Source organism: Lepus europaeus, chromosome 10 (assembly GCF_033115175.1).
Source record: "Lepus europaeus isolate LE1 chromosome 10, mLepTim1.pri, whole genome shotgun sequence".
NCBI lineage: Eukaryota > Metazoa > Chordata > Mammalia > Lagomorpha > Leporidae > Lepus > Lepus europaeus.
The window spans coordinates 71,285,782-71,299,801 of NC_084836.1; the positions used below are offsets into that span (position 1 = coordinate 71,285,782).

Consider the following 14,020-nt stretch of genomic DNA (forward strand, 5'->3'; position numbering starts at 1 on the left):
TAAAACTCTGAGAGGAATTTTACCCATTTCACACCCAGCAAACCATTTGTCCAGAAGAGGGAGGGAGGAAGGAGAAATGGAGAGAAAAGTGGACCCCATTCTCTTAGAAGCCCAAGCGTGGATACAGACTGCATGCTCAGCTCTCAGCTCTTTCCTAAGCTGCCCACCTGGCCTGTTGGGTGTATTCTCTCCAACAAACCATGTAACCTTACTTTCCCCATCTGAATGCCTGGGCATTCTTTCTCAGATTCCTTCATATCCTTTCTGATGGATTCCCTATCTCATTAAACCTTGCTCCCTTGCTGACTGCTCCTCTCTATCTCATATTTGAATTCTTTCTTTATTTTTTAAAAGTTTTATTTATTTTTTTTTGAAAGTCAGAGTTACACAGAGAGAGAAGGAGAGGCAGAGAGAGAGGTCTTCCATCTGATGGTTCACTCCTCAACTGGCTGCAATGGCCTGAGCTGCGCCGATCCAAAGCCAGGAGCCAGGAGCTTCCTCCTGGTCTCCCATATGGGTGCAGGGACCCAAGGACTTGGGCCATCTTCTACTGTTTTCCCAGGCCATAGCAGAGAGCTGGATCAGAAGAGGAGCAGCTGAGACTCGAACTGGCACCCACATGGGATGCCGGCCCTGAGGCAGTGGCTTTTTACCCGATACACCACAGTGCTGGCTTCAGAATTCTTTCTTGTGTAAGGATAAGAATCTATTCCACTCATCTCTGCTAATAGAACCTATAAAGTCAAGTCACTTAAGGACCTAGTCGGGTGAGCATTGTGATACAGCAGGCTAAGTCTCCGCTTGGGAGACTGGTTCTAGTCCTGGATTCTATGCTTCCGATCCAGCTTCCTGCTAATAATGGGCCTGGGCAAGCAGCGGAAGATGACCCAAATGCTTGGATTCTGCCATCCACATGGGCAACCTGAACGGAATTCCAGGCCCCTTGGCTTTTGCGTGGTGCAGACCTGGCTGTTGTGGGCATTTGGGGAGGAAACCAGTGAAATAGGATTTGCCTGCCTGTCCTTCTCCTCCTCTTAAATAAATATTATTTGACTGCCTACGTTAACTTTTTCTACCCTCTGGTGATTCCAACCCTTGGAGGTGGGTGGAGCTGGAGGCGGGTGGAGGGCACACAGGCCCCCCTGGTCCCAGAACCTTCCACCAAGCAACCTTGTTAGACATCAGCTTATAAGTGCAAGAGGGTGGGAATTCAATGAGGGAAGAAATGTAGAAGCAGTCCGATATTTGCACATCAGAAGTCTTGCCTTTGTTCCATACTCTTGTTAGGTGGGTCCCAGCCTTCCCCTGGGGGCAGCTTAGGGGAATCTCCCCAGCTCAGTGTGTGTGTGTGTGTGTGTGTGGGTGCTATTAGGTCCAATAACTTCCCTCCTACTGTCTGCGGTGGGCCTTGGAAGGAAGACATTTAAACATCCTTTATCATGGGCAGTTGTCCCTGGGTGGGGGCAGCAATGATGGAGTTCAGATGCAGCAAGGGTTTGGAAGTCAAAGCAACCTGAACAGAGCCTTGGATTGCTCTGTTTTGCCCAATTCCCAGGAGGCCTTGTTGGGCCTGTCTTGGTTGCTGGATAATCAGTGGTTCACATAGCTGTGTGCATCCATCCATGGTTCTGCTTAGTGTACCGGCTCCCAAAGACACCTGGGCTCTGAAAGGGTGGGCTGGTAGGCAGCTCCAGTCCCAGGCCTGGTCTTTCCAGCCTGGACTTTAACCAGGTGACACAGAGCAGTGCGTCCGTATCCATGGATGTCAGCCTGGCCCTGCACCTGTGTGATTCATCCAGGAAGCTGTCCCAGGCAGAACAAATGCTGCTGCCAGGCCTTGGGTGGGAGGGTAGCTGGCCAAATAGTCAGTGGCTTTGTTTGCTTTCTTCTCTCCCTCTGTCCCATCCCCATAGGTGGGAAGTGGCTTGGATGGGAATTAGAACAAAGGTACAGGAGTCCTAGCTGGGATCTCTGCCCCCTCCGCCCCACCCCTGCCCACCACGCCCCCCTGCCTGCCCATCGTTTCCTGCTCTTCTCCTGGGACAGTCCCTACAACTCTGGCTTCACCCCACTTTCTGCTTCCACGGTAGTTTATGGTTTTTGACACTCACTGATGGACACTCGAGATCTCTTCCTCGCGCTGCAAGTCTCCTGCCCTCTTCCTAATACAAATGCACAACAGCGTGGGAATCCCCTGTCCAGGGGGAAGCAACTGTGCAGCTTTAAGAGAAAGGGGCGAGAGGACGAGAGCGCTGACTCAGATCCTCCTACCATTGGCTGCCTGAGGGGATCCCACCTCGGTGATTGGCCGAGACAGAGCCCGCCTACTCTTGCGATTGGCTCCGCTAGGCCTATATAAAGGGCCGCGCGCCGTCCCCTCGCTCAGTCGGAGGGAGGCCGAGGATCCCGGTGGAGTTCACGTTTCGAGACGCCCCTAGCGGCACCCTCGCCTCCCCGCGTCTGAGCGCCCGTTCCGCGGCGGCTGCGACCATGAAGGAGAGACGCGCTCCCCAGCCAGTCGTGGTCAGGTGCAAGCTTGTCCTAGTGGGAGACGTGCAGTGCGGGAAGACGGCGATGCTGCAGGTGCTGGCTAAGGACTGCTACCCGGAGGTGAGCGCAGACCCCACCTGGCCGGCCCCCGCCGCCCTCTAGCTGGAGGGCCGCCCGGCTTAGCTTCCCCCTGAGACCTGTCCCACTTCTGCTGCCCCGCTGGCTCCTCCTCACCCACAAGGCCCCGATCAACCCCCGCCCGCCTCCCTCCGCCCCGGAGTCTGCTCTCAGGAGAGCGAACTGGACGCATTTGAGTCTGGGGTTTCTGGACCGAATCGCTGCTGTCCCCCCCTCTTCGAAGGTTCAGGTTTTGCTCCTCTTTGCTGCTGCCCTGGGCCAGGGGCTTGCAGGGGGAGAGCAGACCACGGCAGGATTGGCTGAAACTGGCAGGCAAATATGAGTGTGTGCGCCCCCTAACCATTTAGGTTCGGGGCTTGTCTCTGGCTGGGGGTCCATCACATGTCTCCTGCCATACAGCAAAGTGCCTCTGTCTCTCTAACCTCTTCTTCCCACGTGTCCCACGTGGGCCTCCCTGCACCATGCATCCCCTCCTCTGGCTCCTGATCTGCTGTCACCTTGATGTTTTCGGTGGGTGGGTGGTTTCTGGTGTGGCCAGCACTGACCAGAGGATTATGGGGGTGGGGGGCAGGGGCCCAGTGCCCAGGTGTCACTGGTCTCTCTCTTTTCTCAGACCTATGTGCCCACCGTGTTTGAGAATTACACAGCCTGTTTGGAGACAGAGGAGCAGAGAGTAGAGCTCAGCCTCTGGGACACTTCGGGTAAGACGTGGCCCCAAATGCCCCTTTAGTACCTGTGCTGGTCACTACCACCTTTTAGGGGGTGGGCGGTGGTAGAAGGGAGTGTGGCGCTTGCGAGGCCAGGCAGAGAAGGAGATCTGTGGGGTGGGGGCAGTTGGATGGCCCAGGGGTTGCAGAGTGGGTGAACCTCAGAAGCCACTCACTTTGGGGCCAGTTATGGGACTGGGATGATGATGAGGAAGAGGGAGCCCGTGATACTCCTGGTGGGGGGCGGTCAGAGAGGGCTTCTCCCTTTCACTGCCTGCCGCCCAACACGCAGGCACACAGCCCCAGCCAAGCCAGGACAGAGGCGGGGAGACAGGAGCCTGCCTTGAGGGAAATATTGTTCTGGCTCCACACTCCCCTGCCTGCCTGCCTGCCTGCCTGCCGCAGCTCCAAGCTCGCCACACCGCTGCGGATCAGGAATGAAACGATGCATCATCGGGTGTTTGGGGCTGGTGGGGGAGATGGCTTAATACAGGGCAGAGTCCCGCTGTGCGTGGTGGCTCATGGGGCAGAGGGGGCTTGGTTGGCACTGACTGTTTCCCCTGGACAGGGTGAGGCAGGAGACGCTGTCGTTCTAGAACATAGAAAGCAATGTTTCTCAGCCTCCTGGCCCTGAGCCCTTCATGCCCGGCTATCCTTTGCTTTGATCCTGAGCCTCTCCCGCTATCTTTGTATCCCGGTTTCTTTCTAATAGACTGGCTGAGAGTCACAATGAAGGAGTAAATATCAGGAACAGGAAAAAAGAAAAAAGCCCCCTGCTCCCCCCAAATACATTTTCAGGCTGAGTTTAAGGGGAATGCCAAATCACTAGAGGTTCATGTTACATATATTTAGTACACTGTCCTGCTCTTCCAAATATCTCCAATGTTGAGATGACTGGCGGTAGGGAAGCGGGGTGGGGGTGGGGGGACAGAAAATGAGACTCTCCCCTTGCTCCACATGCTCCCCCACCCCCTCCCTGCCAAACAGAAATTCCTCAAGCCGGTGTGCTTTCCCCTAGGTGGAGGTTCCAGGGGTGGGGAGGCGGGGTCTGCTCCGGGACCGCGCTGCTGTGCCGGTTGGCTGGGACTGGAATGCAGGGCTGCATGATGTATGGTTTTTCTTCCGCTGTGCCCTCCCACCTCCCGGTCTTACTGCAGCTCATCTCCCGTTCACTACCACCGCCCTAAAACCTCCACTGCTTCCTTGCGCACCCCCCACCCGCCCCCCGCAGCAGCTCTTGAATCCCAGTCCGGTAATGGAGAATTGGGCAGCGAGTGAGCTCTCTCCCTGTGTCGTAACCCCACGCTCCAGTTTCCAAAGGCAGGCAGGCTCTCAGTCATCCTCAAACTCCCCTCTTTCAATAAGGTTCCCCATCAGAAAGGAGGAAGTGGCAGCGTCTATGGGATGGGCTTCCCAGCCTTGCGGCTGGGCCCCCTCTTCCCATCAGTCCCTGGCTCATCTTAGGGGAGGGAGATTGCTTGGAGCCCAAGCAAAGGCCCTGCCCTCCCTCCCTCCGCCCCCAGGACTGCAGCGCTCTCTTCACCTTGCCGTGGGAAGACCACCCCCCACCTCCCGGCTCCAAGAGGGATACGGGCAGATTGCTGAAGGAGTGGGCAGCTATCCCAACTCCCCCTTACTGCTTTTATTGTAATGACCAACGCCCCCCCAAGCTTGGATTCCCCCCAGTTTCCATGGCAATTGCGGAGTAGGGAGAGGGGCTGCTTGCTGTTCTGAGCAGGGATTGTCTGGATCCAAATCTGCCACTATTCCTTCTCCAGGGTGGAGAGGGGGCAGGCTCTGTCCCTAGCATCCACCCAGGTAAGCCCACTGGTGCCTCCTTGCCCAAGAAGGATCCTTGCTCTAGCCTAAATCCCCAGCAGTTGGGTGCTTCTGTGCCTTTGAGGTTGCCACCCTGGCATCTTAGCATGTAGGGGCTGGAGCCTGCCTCTGGTCCTTTTCAGGGTAAAGCAGATTTGGGTGAGTGGAGAGGGAGCCGCTGAATCCTCTCCTGCCAGCCTCCTAGAGTTTGGACCCCATAGCAAATAAGCAGGGCCGCTGCCCGTTATGTAACAGGCAGCTTTGTTTCTTCATTGGAGCCCTGGGGGCCAAAGAACGGAGCAGAGGTTGGGCTGCAGGTGAGCCCCAGAGAAGAGCAGGCCTCCCTGTTGGGGGGTTGGGAGCATCTTTTGAGACGCAGAAAACGAGTGGACCTTCGGCTGACCCCACTGCTGGAGACCCAGGCAGCGTCTCACGCCATGTCCCATCCCTTTTTATCTTGCCTTCCTTCCCCTTCTCAGGGAGTCGCAAGGACTTTGGGCAGGTGGTCGTGGCCTAGGCTTGCAGGCTGCAGTGTGTTTCCCCTGGAAGATGGGTGGGTCCTAGAGGCTCAAGGATGGCATTCCCAGGGCTCCTTTGGACCGGAGCCTGTAGAGGAAGGAAGATGACATGACTCACCATCAGCCTTTTCCCCCTCCTACCAGGCTCTCCCTACTATGACAACGTCCGTCCACTCTGCTACAGCGACTCAGATGCGGTATTGCTGTGCTTTGATATCAGCCGTCCGGAGACGGCGGACAGTGCACTTAAGAAGGTAAGGCCGGAGCAGAGAAGCTCTGTCATCTCTAAGTCAGTATGGGGACAGGGAGGAATTTTGGAGAACTTGTCATCTAATCCTTTCTTGAAACTGAGGCCAGAGGGGGGGAAAAAAAAAGGAGAGAGATTTGCATGAGGCCGCACTGTTAACCACAGCCTGCGACAGGAGCCCAAGGTGCCCCAGTCCTGTGCACCTTTCTGTGCACCTGTACTGTTCTGCCAGGGGACCCACCAGGGAGGAAGGTGTTGAGGGCTTGGGAAGCGAAGGTTTTGGTGGCATTGGTCTGGAGGCTCAGGGATGGGCCCTCAGGCCCTGGCAATCCATGCAGTTTAGAATTGAAGTGCTGGTAGGATGCACCTGGGTGTGGGTCACCAGATCTGCCTATGCTGAGCACAGGGAGCCTTGTGGGAAGACTCTGGGAGTAGGTCCTTCCCTTGGAAAGGAACTGGGTGGCATCGCCCTGCACCCTAGACTTGTGAGGTCCTTTGACTGGCAGGAAGGGCACATTCGACCTTGGCACAGAGTGTGTGGGAGAATCGCCCCCATACTCTCTTGGGTGTCCAGCCTCTTGACAGAGGGGACAGGCTCCTGGGTCAGCACTCTGGTGGGCCCAGAGGTCTCTTGAGCAGGAAAATGATGTAATTAAATATCCATGTGGAGGTGTTGTGACTCAGAGGGAGGACTGGGCTGGGGACGGGGGTGTGGTGTTGCCAGTTGGGCTCCTTGTACCACTCACCGACCTTACTTCTGTCCTTCCCTTTCCTTTCTCCCTGCTTGACCCCCAGTGGAGGGCAGAAATCCTAGATTATTGTCCCAGCACACGTGTTTTGCTTATCGGCTGCAAGACAGACCTGCGAACAGACCTGAGCACTCTGATGGAGCTGTCCCACCAGAAACAGGCCCCCATCTCCTATGAGCAGGTGTGTGTGGGGAGTGGGGGGAGGCTACAGGCAGAAATAATGAGATAATGACCCTTGCTCAAACTCTCCTGCCATGGCTAGAGACAGCTGGAGTTAGGGGCCATCTATAGTTAGCAAACTTGGGGTAGGCGTTTTGGCATGGCAGCAAAGTTGCCTCTTGGGACACCTGCATCCCATCTCAGAGCACCTGGTTCAAGTTCTGGCTCCTCTGCTTCCAATCCAGTTTCCTGCTAATGTGTTTCCTGAGAGGCAGCTGGTCTTGGGTCTCTGCCACCCATGTGGGAGACGGGTTTGAGTTTTGGGTTCCTGACTCAGCCCTGCCTGTTGCAGGCATTGGAGTGGCCAGAAGATGGAAGATCTCTGTTCCTCTTCCTTTCGAATAAATGAAAACAAATAAGTAAAATTGTCACCTAGATAAGAGATACTTGTCTCCTTGAGTGTGTACTATACATTAACAGGTCAGCCATTCCTGTGTGGGTCAGCATTTCGAGACCACCTGTGCTGGAATCATTCTGGCGGGGGGGGGGGGGGGGTTGCCAAAATTTCAGATTTCTGGCTCTATACTCAGTAAAGAAGATTTGGGAATCTTACCTTTTTTTTTTCTTTACAGATTTATTTTATTTATTTGAAAGACAGAGTTATAGAGAGAGGTAAGGCCAGAGAGAGAGAGAGAGAGAGAGAGGTCTTCCAGTCTGCTGACTCACTCTGCAAGGGCCAGAGCTGGGCTAATCCAAAGCCAGGAGCCAGGAGCTTCTTCCGGGTCTCCTACACAGGTGCAGGGGCCCAAGGACTTGGGACATCTTCTACTGCTTTCCAAGGCCATAGCAAGGAGCTGGATCAGAAATGGGGCAGCTGGGACATGAACCGGCACCCATATGGGATGCTGGCACAGCAGGCTGGGGCTTTAACCTGCTATGCCTCAGTGCTGGCCCCTCCTCATCTGATTTTATCAGTTGAGAGAGAGCAAGCTCCCTGCTGCTGGTTCACTCCACAAATGCCCATAATGGCCTGAGTGCTGAAGCTGTGAGCTGGGAACTCAGTCTGGGTCTCCCATGTGGGTGGGAGGAATTCAGCTACTTTTGAGCCTTCTCCTGCTATCCCCCACGGTCTGCATTAGCAAGAAGCTGGAATCGAGAGTGAAGCTAGGACTCCATCCAGTGCACTCTGATGGGCCATATGGACATCCTAACTAGCATCTTAACCACTAAGCCAAACGCCCACCTCTCCAGAATTTGCATTTTTAAAGAGAGCTTTGGTTAATTTCTTATGCACATAGGAGTGTAAGGATCCTTATATGTATTTAAAGATTTATTTATTTATTTGAAAGTCACAGTTATATAGGGAGAGGGAGAGAGAGTTCTTCCATCCACTGGTTCACTCCCCAGATGGCTGCAATGGCCAGGCAGAAGCCAAGAGTCAGGAGCTTCCTTGTGGTCTCCCATGTGGGTGCAGAGGCCCAACCACTTGAATTGTCTTCCACTGCTTTTCCTCGGGCCATTAGCAGGAAGCTGGATCAGAAGTAAAACAGCCAGGATTCGAACCGGCAGGCACCTGTATGGGATACCAGTGCTGCAAGTGGCAGCTTTACGATATACTATAATGCAGCCCCCAGTTATTTGTTTTAAGCCACATTTCACATTAGAATTCTATGGGGAGCTTTTATAAATGCTAAAGCCTTGGTGTGGGCTTTTGGTGTGGTGGTTAAATTGGTAGCTGGGATGCTAGCATCTCAGAGTGCCTGGTGAAAGGCAGAGTTGAGAGAGAGAGAGAAAAAATTGTCCACCTGCAGATTCACTCCACAAATAGCTGCAACAGCCAGGACTGGGCCAGGTTGAAGCCAGGAGCCAGGACCTTCCTCCTGGTCTCCCACATGGGTGAAGGGGCCAAACACTTGGGCCATCTTATGCTGCTTTTCCAGGCCATTAGCAGGGAGCTAGACTGGAAGTGCAGCAGCCGTAACACAAAACAGCACCTGTATGGGATGCTGGAGTTGCAGGTGGTAGCTTAACGTGCTATGCTACAACACCAAGCTATTCCACTTCTGATCCAGCTTCCTCATTGAGTGTGTACCCTGGGAGGCAGCAGGTAATGGCTCAAATACGTGGGAGACCTGGCTTGACTTCTAGGCTCCTAGTTTCAGCCTAGCCCAAACCTGGCTGTTCTGGGCATTTGTGGAGTGAGCCAGCTGTTGGAAGATCTCTGTCTCTCTCCATCTTTGCCTTCCAAATAAAAACAATAGGTAGTTTTTTTTTCTTTAAGATTTATTTCTCTATTTGGAAGGCAGAGTTACAAAGGGGCAGAAAGAGAGGTCTTCCATCTGCTGGTTCACTCCTCAGATGGTCACAACAGCCAGAGCTGTACCAATCTGAAGCCAGGAACTTCATCCAGGTCTCCCACGCGGGTGCAGGGGCCCAAACACTTGGGCTGTCTTCCACTGCTTTCCCAGGCCATAGCAGAGAGCTGGGTGGGGACCAGCAACCCAGCCCTACAGGTGGCAGCTTTACCTGCAGGCCACAGCACCGCTCCCAGTGGGCAGTTTTAAAAATGCTAATACCTAAGCCCTGGGTTTTCAATTGTCTCAGGGGATCCTATTGTGCAGTCTGGGCTCACAGTTCAGAAATCTCACTGGCTGAGGTGGGGGTGGGAGACTGGACCCCTGCTTAATTAACAACCTCTCCCTCTCCCACAGGGCTGTGCAATAGCCAAGCAGCTGGGCGCAGAAATCTACCTGGAAGGGTCAGCTTTCACCTCTGAGAAGAGCATCCACAGCATCTTCCGGATGGCCTCTATGGTGTGCCTGAACAAGCCCAGCCCAGCGCCCCCACGGAGCCCCGTCCGGAGCCTCTCCAAACGGCTGCTGCACCTCCCCAGTCGCTCCGAACTCATCTCCTCCACCTTCAAGAAGGAAAAGGCCAAAAGCTGTTCGATCATGTGAAGTGGGAGCTGCGGGGGAGGGGAGACAACCCCCCACTTCCTCCCTTGGGGTGCAGAGGCACAGGGCGAGGGAGGATGAGACAACTTGAGGACACTGGACATGAGATTTTCAGGTGGCCATGAAAAGGAGACAGGACTGGGACAAGGACCTGACGCTGAGAAGGAACCATCACACCCAAGCCAGGTACTAGACTGCAGGGGGCATGTGCCCCAGTGCCCTTGGCTCCAGAACAAGGGAAGATGTGGGGGTGCGGGGAGGCATTCAGGGGCTTGGGGGCCCACGGGGGGCCTCCATGCCTCTTCCACACAGCTCTTCCATGCAGGCCAGGGGACGAGAGGGGTCCTTGACCCTTCTCCTCCCCCTCCAAGGAGGTGTCGAGTGAAGAAGCCAGCGGGCAGCTCCCTTGGGAGCATGGCCCAGGTGCTTCATAACCGAAACCGGACAGGCAGGAGCTGGTCAGAGCTGATGAGAAGCGAGTCTCATCTTTGCATAGCTCATGTCTCATGGGGAGGTGACATCACACATCCACACACGCTTCTCACCCAAGTCCCCAGATCTTTGCGGAGTGTGGGGGTGGTGGTGCTGCAGGGGCAGGGCTGGGTGAGGGGGTCACCAGACTTCTTCTGCCCTTGGGGCAGTATAGCTGGCGTCTGTTTTATAGACTCTTGTCTTTGGAATTGGGGGGAGGGGGGAGTCTTTTCATCTGTTCTATGTTCTGTGTTTAAAGAAGAAAACCTATTTATTAATGAAAAATATAATACATAGAAAGAGTGGGCGCCTTTGGTTGTTTTTGTTTTTCTGTTTTCTTGGGTCATGAAAAAGAAGGAAAAAGCTGGAGCTCTTTCATCTTCCTCCAACAAGGCATCCCTTCCCCCACCATCCTCAGCCCCAGCCCCAAGCCCACCCAAGTCCTACTAAGCCAGAGTAGAGCTCTGAGCCCTAGAGCAGGGTCTCCCAACCTTGGAATGGTTGTAGTGGTAAGTTTCACAGCCTCTGTCCACCAATGGCTTCAGATACTGGTAAGGGTCCCTGAGGGCCAAACCACTCCCCACTGGAAACCCTGGCCCTGGAAAATCTAGAAATCTCTGCCAACACTGCACCCCATACCCCGCCCAGCAGAAGGGGCACAGATTTAAAAAGTTGGAGGGTAGAGGAGAGGTTCCGGGGGTTCCTGTCTCTGAGTTCAAGGAGAGGTGGCATCTTCTGCCTTCAAAACCTGCCGATCTCAGTGCAACAGCTGGGGCTGGGCCAGGCTGAAACCAGGAGCCCGGAACTACATTACGGTCTCCCACATGGGTGACAGGAACCCAGGTTCTTGGCCATCAGCCATTACCTTCCCAGGTGCATTAGCAGGAAGCTGCATCAGAAACCGAGTAGCTAGCACCACCAGTGGCAACTGAGCCTGATGCAGCACAATGCCAGCTACCAAGCAAAATGTTATTATGTACTGAGTACTTACTGAGCTCGCAGCACTGTGCTGAGGGCTTCATGCACATTGTTTGATTGAACCCCATAGATTATAGCTACCATCAGTTAAACGTTTCCTATGGGGGCCCAGCACTGTGTTGTAGCTAGTTAAGCTGTGATACCAGCATCCCATTTGGGTGCCGGTTTGAGTCCCAGCTGCTCCACTTCCAGTCCAGCTCTCCGCTGTGGCCTGGGAAAGCAGTGGAAGATGGCCCAGTTGCTTGGTCCCCTGCACCCATGTGGGAGACCCAGAAGAAGCTCCTGGCTCTTGGCTTCAGCCTGGCCAAGCGCTGGCTGTTGTGGCCATTTGGGAGTGAACCAGCAGACAGAAGATCTCTGTCCCTGTCTCTGTCTCTGTCTCTGCTGCCCCTCTCCTAACCCCAGCCTGGTAACTCTGCCTTTCAAAATAAATGAATCTTAAAAAAAAAAAAAAATGTTTACCATGGACCAGGGGCACTGGTGAATTATTTAGGTTGTTTATTCCTGTGGGAACCCTTTGAACTTTGTAGACAGGAAAAAACGGTTCAGATGATGGGAGAACCTGGATACAAAGGCGGGTGGTCTGGCTCCAGAACATGCATGTTTAACTATTGTTCTATCCTATCCTGTGACATAAGTGGCAACATTAGCCTCGTCTCATAAATGAGAAAAGAGAAAAGCCAAAAATGCTATATAACTTGTACAAAATTATATTGCTCATCGGTAGTTGGGTCAGAATTCAAACCAGTTCTCACCATTAACTGTATAATCCAACGGGCCTCTTACTGCTAGCTGTGCTGTACCTAGGTAAGGGACCCACATATGGTCCTTACTTGAGCACAGTCTGTCCATCTCCAAAGATGTGTGTGAGAGAACTAACAGAGTAAGATAAGTGACTAGCCTTTTTTTTTAGATTTATTTACTTGAAAGTCAGAGTTACACAGAGAAGGAGAAGCAGAGAGAGAGGTCTTCCATCTGCTGGTTCACTCCCCAATTGGCTGCAATGGTTGCAGCTGCACCGATCTCAAGCCAGGAGCCAGGATCTTCTGGGTTGGTCTCCCACATGGGTGCAGGGGCCCAAGGACTTGGGCCATCTTCTGCTTTCCCAGGCCATAGCAGAGAGCTGGATTGGAGATGGAGCAGCCAGGACTCGAACCAGTGCCCATATGGGATGCTGGCACTGCAGGCTGCAGCTTTACCAGCTATGCCACAGTGCTGGCCCCAATCTTTTTTTTTTTTTTTTAAAAGATTTATTTTATATATTTGAAGGGCAGAGTGACAAACAGAGAAGAAGACACACAGCAAGAGAGTTTTTGCCCATCTGCTGGTTCACTCTCCAAATGGCCATAATGGCTAGGGCTGGGCCAGGCTGGAGCCAGGAGCCCAGAACTCCCTCTGCATCTCCCATGTGGGTGGCAGGGGACCCAAATACCTGGATCTTCATCTGCTGCCTTCCCAGGTTCATTAGCAAGGAGCTCAGTGGAAATGGAGCAGCCAGGGCTTGAACTGGCACTGAGATATGGGATGCAGGTGGCAAATGGTGACTTAACACTTAACAATGCCTACCGCCTAAGTGAGTGTCCTTTCACCCCAATGTCTTATATATGTTATGAGAGAGATGTGCACAGGTATTAGGAGAAGCCTGCCATTATGAACCTAGGTAAGCTTTATCACATTTCTGGGTCCTGTCTTACTCATTGTGAAAGACGATGAGGGGCTGGTGCTGTGGCATAGCGGGTAAGGCCGCTATCTGCAGTGCCGGCATCCCATATGGGTGCCGGTTCAAGTCCTGGCTGCTCCACTTCCGATCCAGCTCCCTGCTATGGCCTGGGAAAGCAGTAGAAGATGGCTCAAGTCCTTGGGCCCCTGCAGCTGCGCGGGAGACCTGGAAGAAGCTCCTGGCTTCTAGCTTCAGATCAGCCCAGCTCTGGCTGTTGTGGCCATTTGAGGAGTGAACCATCAGAAGACAGACTCTCTTTCTCTCTCTCTGCCTCTCCTCTCTCTGTGTAACTCTTTCAAATAAATAAATGAATAAAGGAAAAGAAAAGGAAATGATATAAGTTGTGTCCAGCATAACGTGAGGCACTTGGCTCCTAAAGGTTCCCCAGAATCATGGCTGGTCTCTTAGTTGGGGTCCCTTTCTGTGAGGGGAGAGCCCTCTAGTGTTCATTTGGCAAATTACACCAAATAGATCTCAAGACTCGATTTTCCCTTCAGATCTGTTCTAGGGTACAAGTGGCGAAGTTTTAAGAGCAGGAGTTGCTTATCCTAAGGCTATTTTAGGCCATTGTGCCTGATGCTCAGGGCTTTAGGACAATGTCGGTCTACTCCTAGGCTCTTCTTGGAGACTGAAAATGTCACCAGAGAAAAGAGCCATGGAAGCCATGGGGTTCTTGTCTTCATTCAAGAAAGAATTGAGGCATGAGACAGAGTGAAGTTACAAGGTTTTATTGGGGACAGGGCATTCCTCAGAAGGAACAGAGAACACCCAGTCACTCCGTCTGGGGGAGAGCGAGGTTACATGATTGAATGGAGAGAATACACATGGGCAGGCCAGGCAGGCGGCTCAGCAGAAGGCAGAGGGCTGAGCGCGTGGTCTGTTTGAACTCCCTAGGTTGTTAAGGGAGTCTATTTACCCATCTCCCCCTCTCCTTCAGGACAAAGGACAGGGAGCCTGGTGGAAGGGTTTGTTGGGTGAAATTAGAAAATTCCTCCCCAGATTTGCTGGTGCCAGGCAGAGTAGAGGGGCTTCCTTTAGGGTGTCTGTGTTTTAGGGTCCCATGTTATCAGG

The 14,020-nt window shown here is 53.4% G+C and overlaps 1 protein-coding gene across 1 annotated transcript; it reads left to right on the forward strand.

The window, feature by feature from the left end:
- The first annotated feature begins 2,402 nt into the window (after positions 1–2,402).
- Positions 2,403–10,493, forward strand: RND1 (Rho family GTPase 1). The gene is made up of 5 exons (XM_062202236.1): positions 2,403–2,610; positions 3,242–3,329; positions 5,816–5,925; positions 6,714–6,848; positions 9,538–10,493. The coding sequence occupies exons 1-5, from the start codon at positions 2,491–2,493 to the stop codon at positions 9,781–9,783; spliced, it is 699 nt and encodes a 232-aa protein (XP_062058220.1). The 5' UTR covers positions 2,403–2,490; the 3' UTR covers positions 9,784–10,493.
- The last annotated feature ends 3,527 nt before the right edge of the window (positions 10,494–14,020 follow it).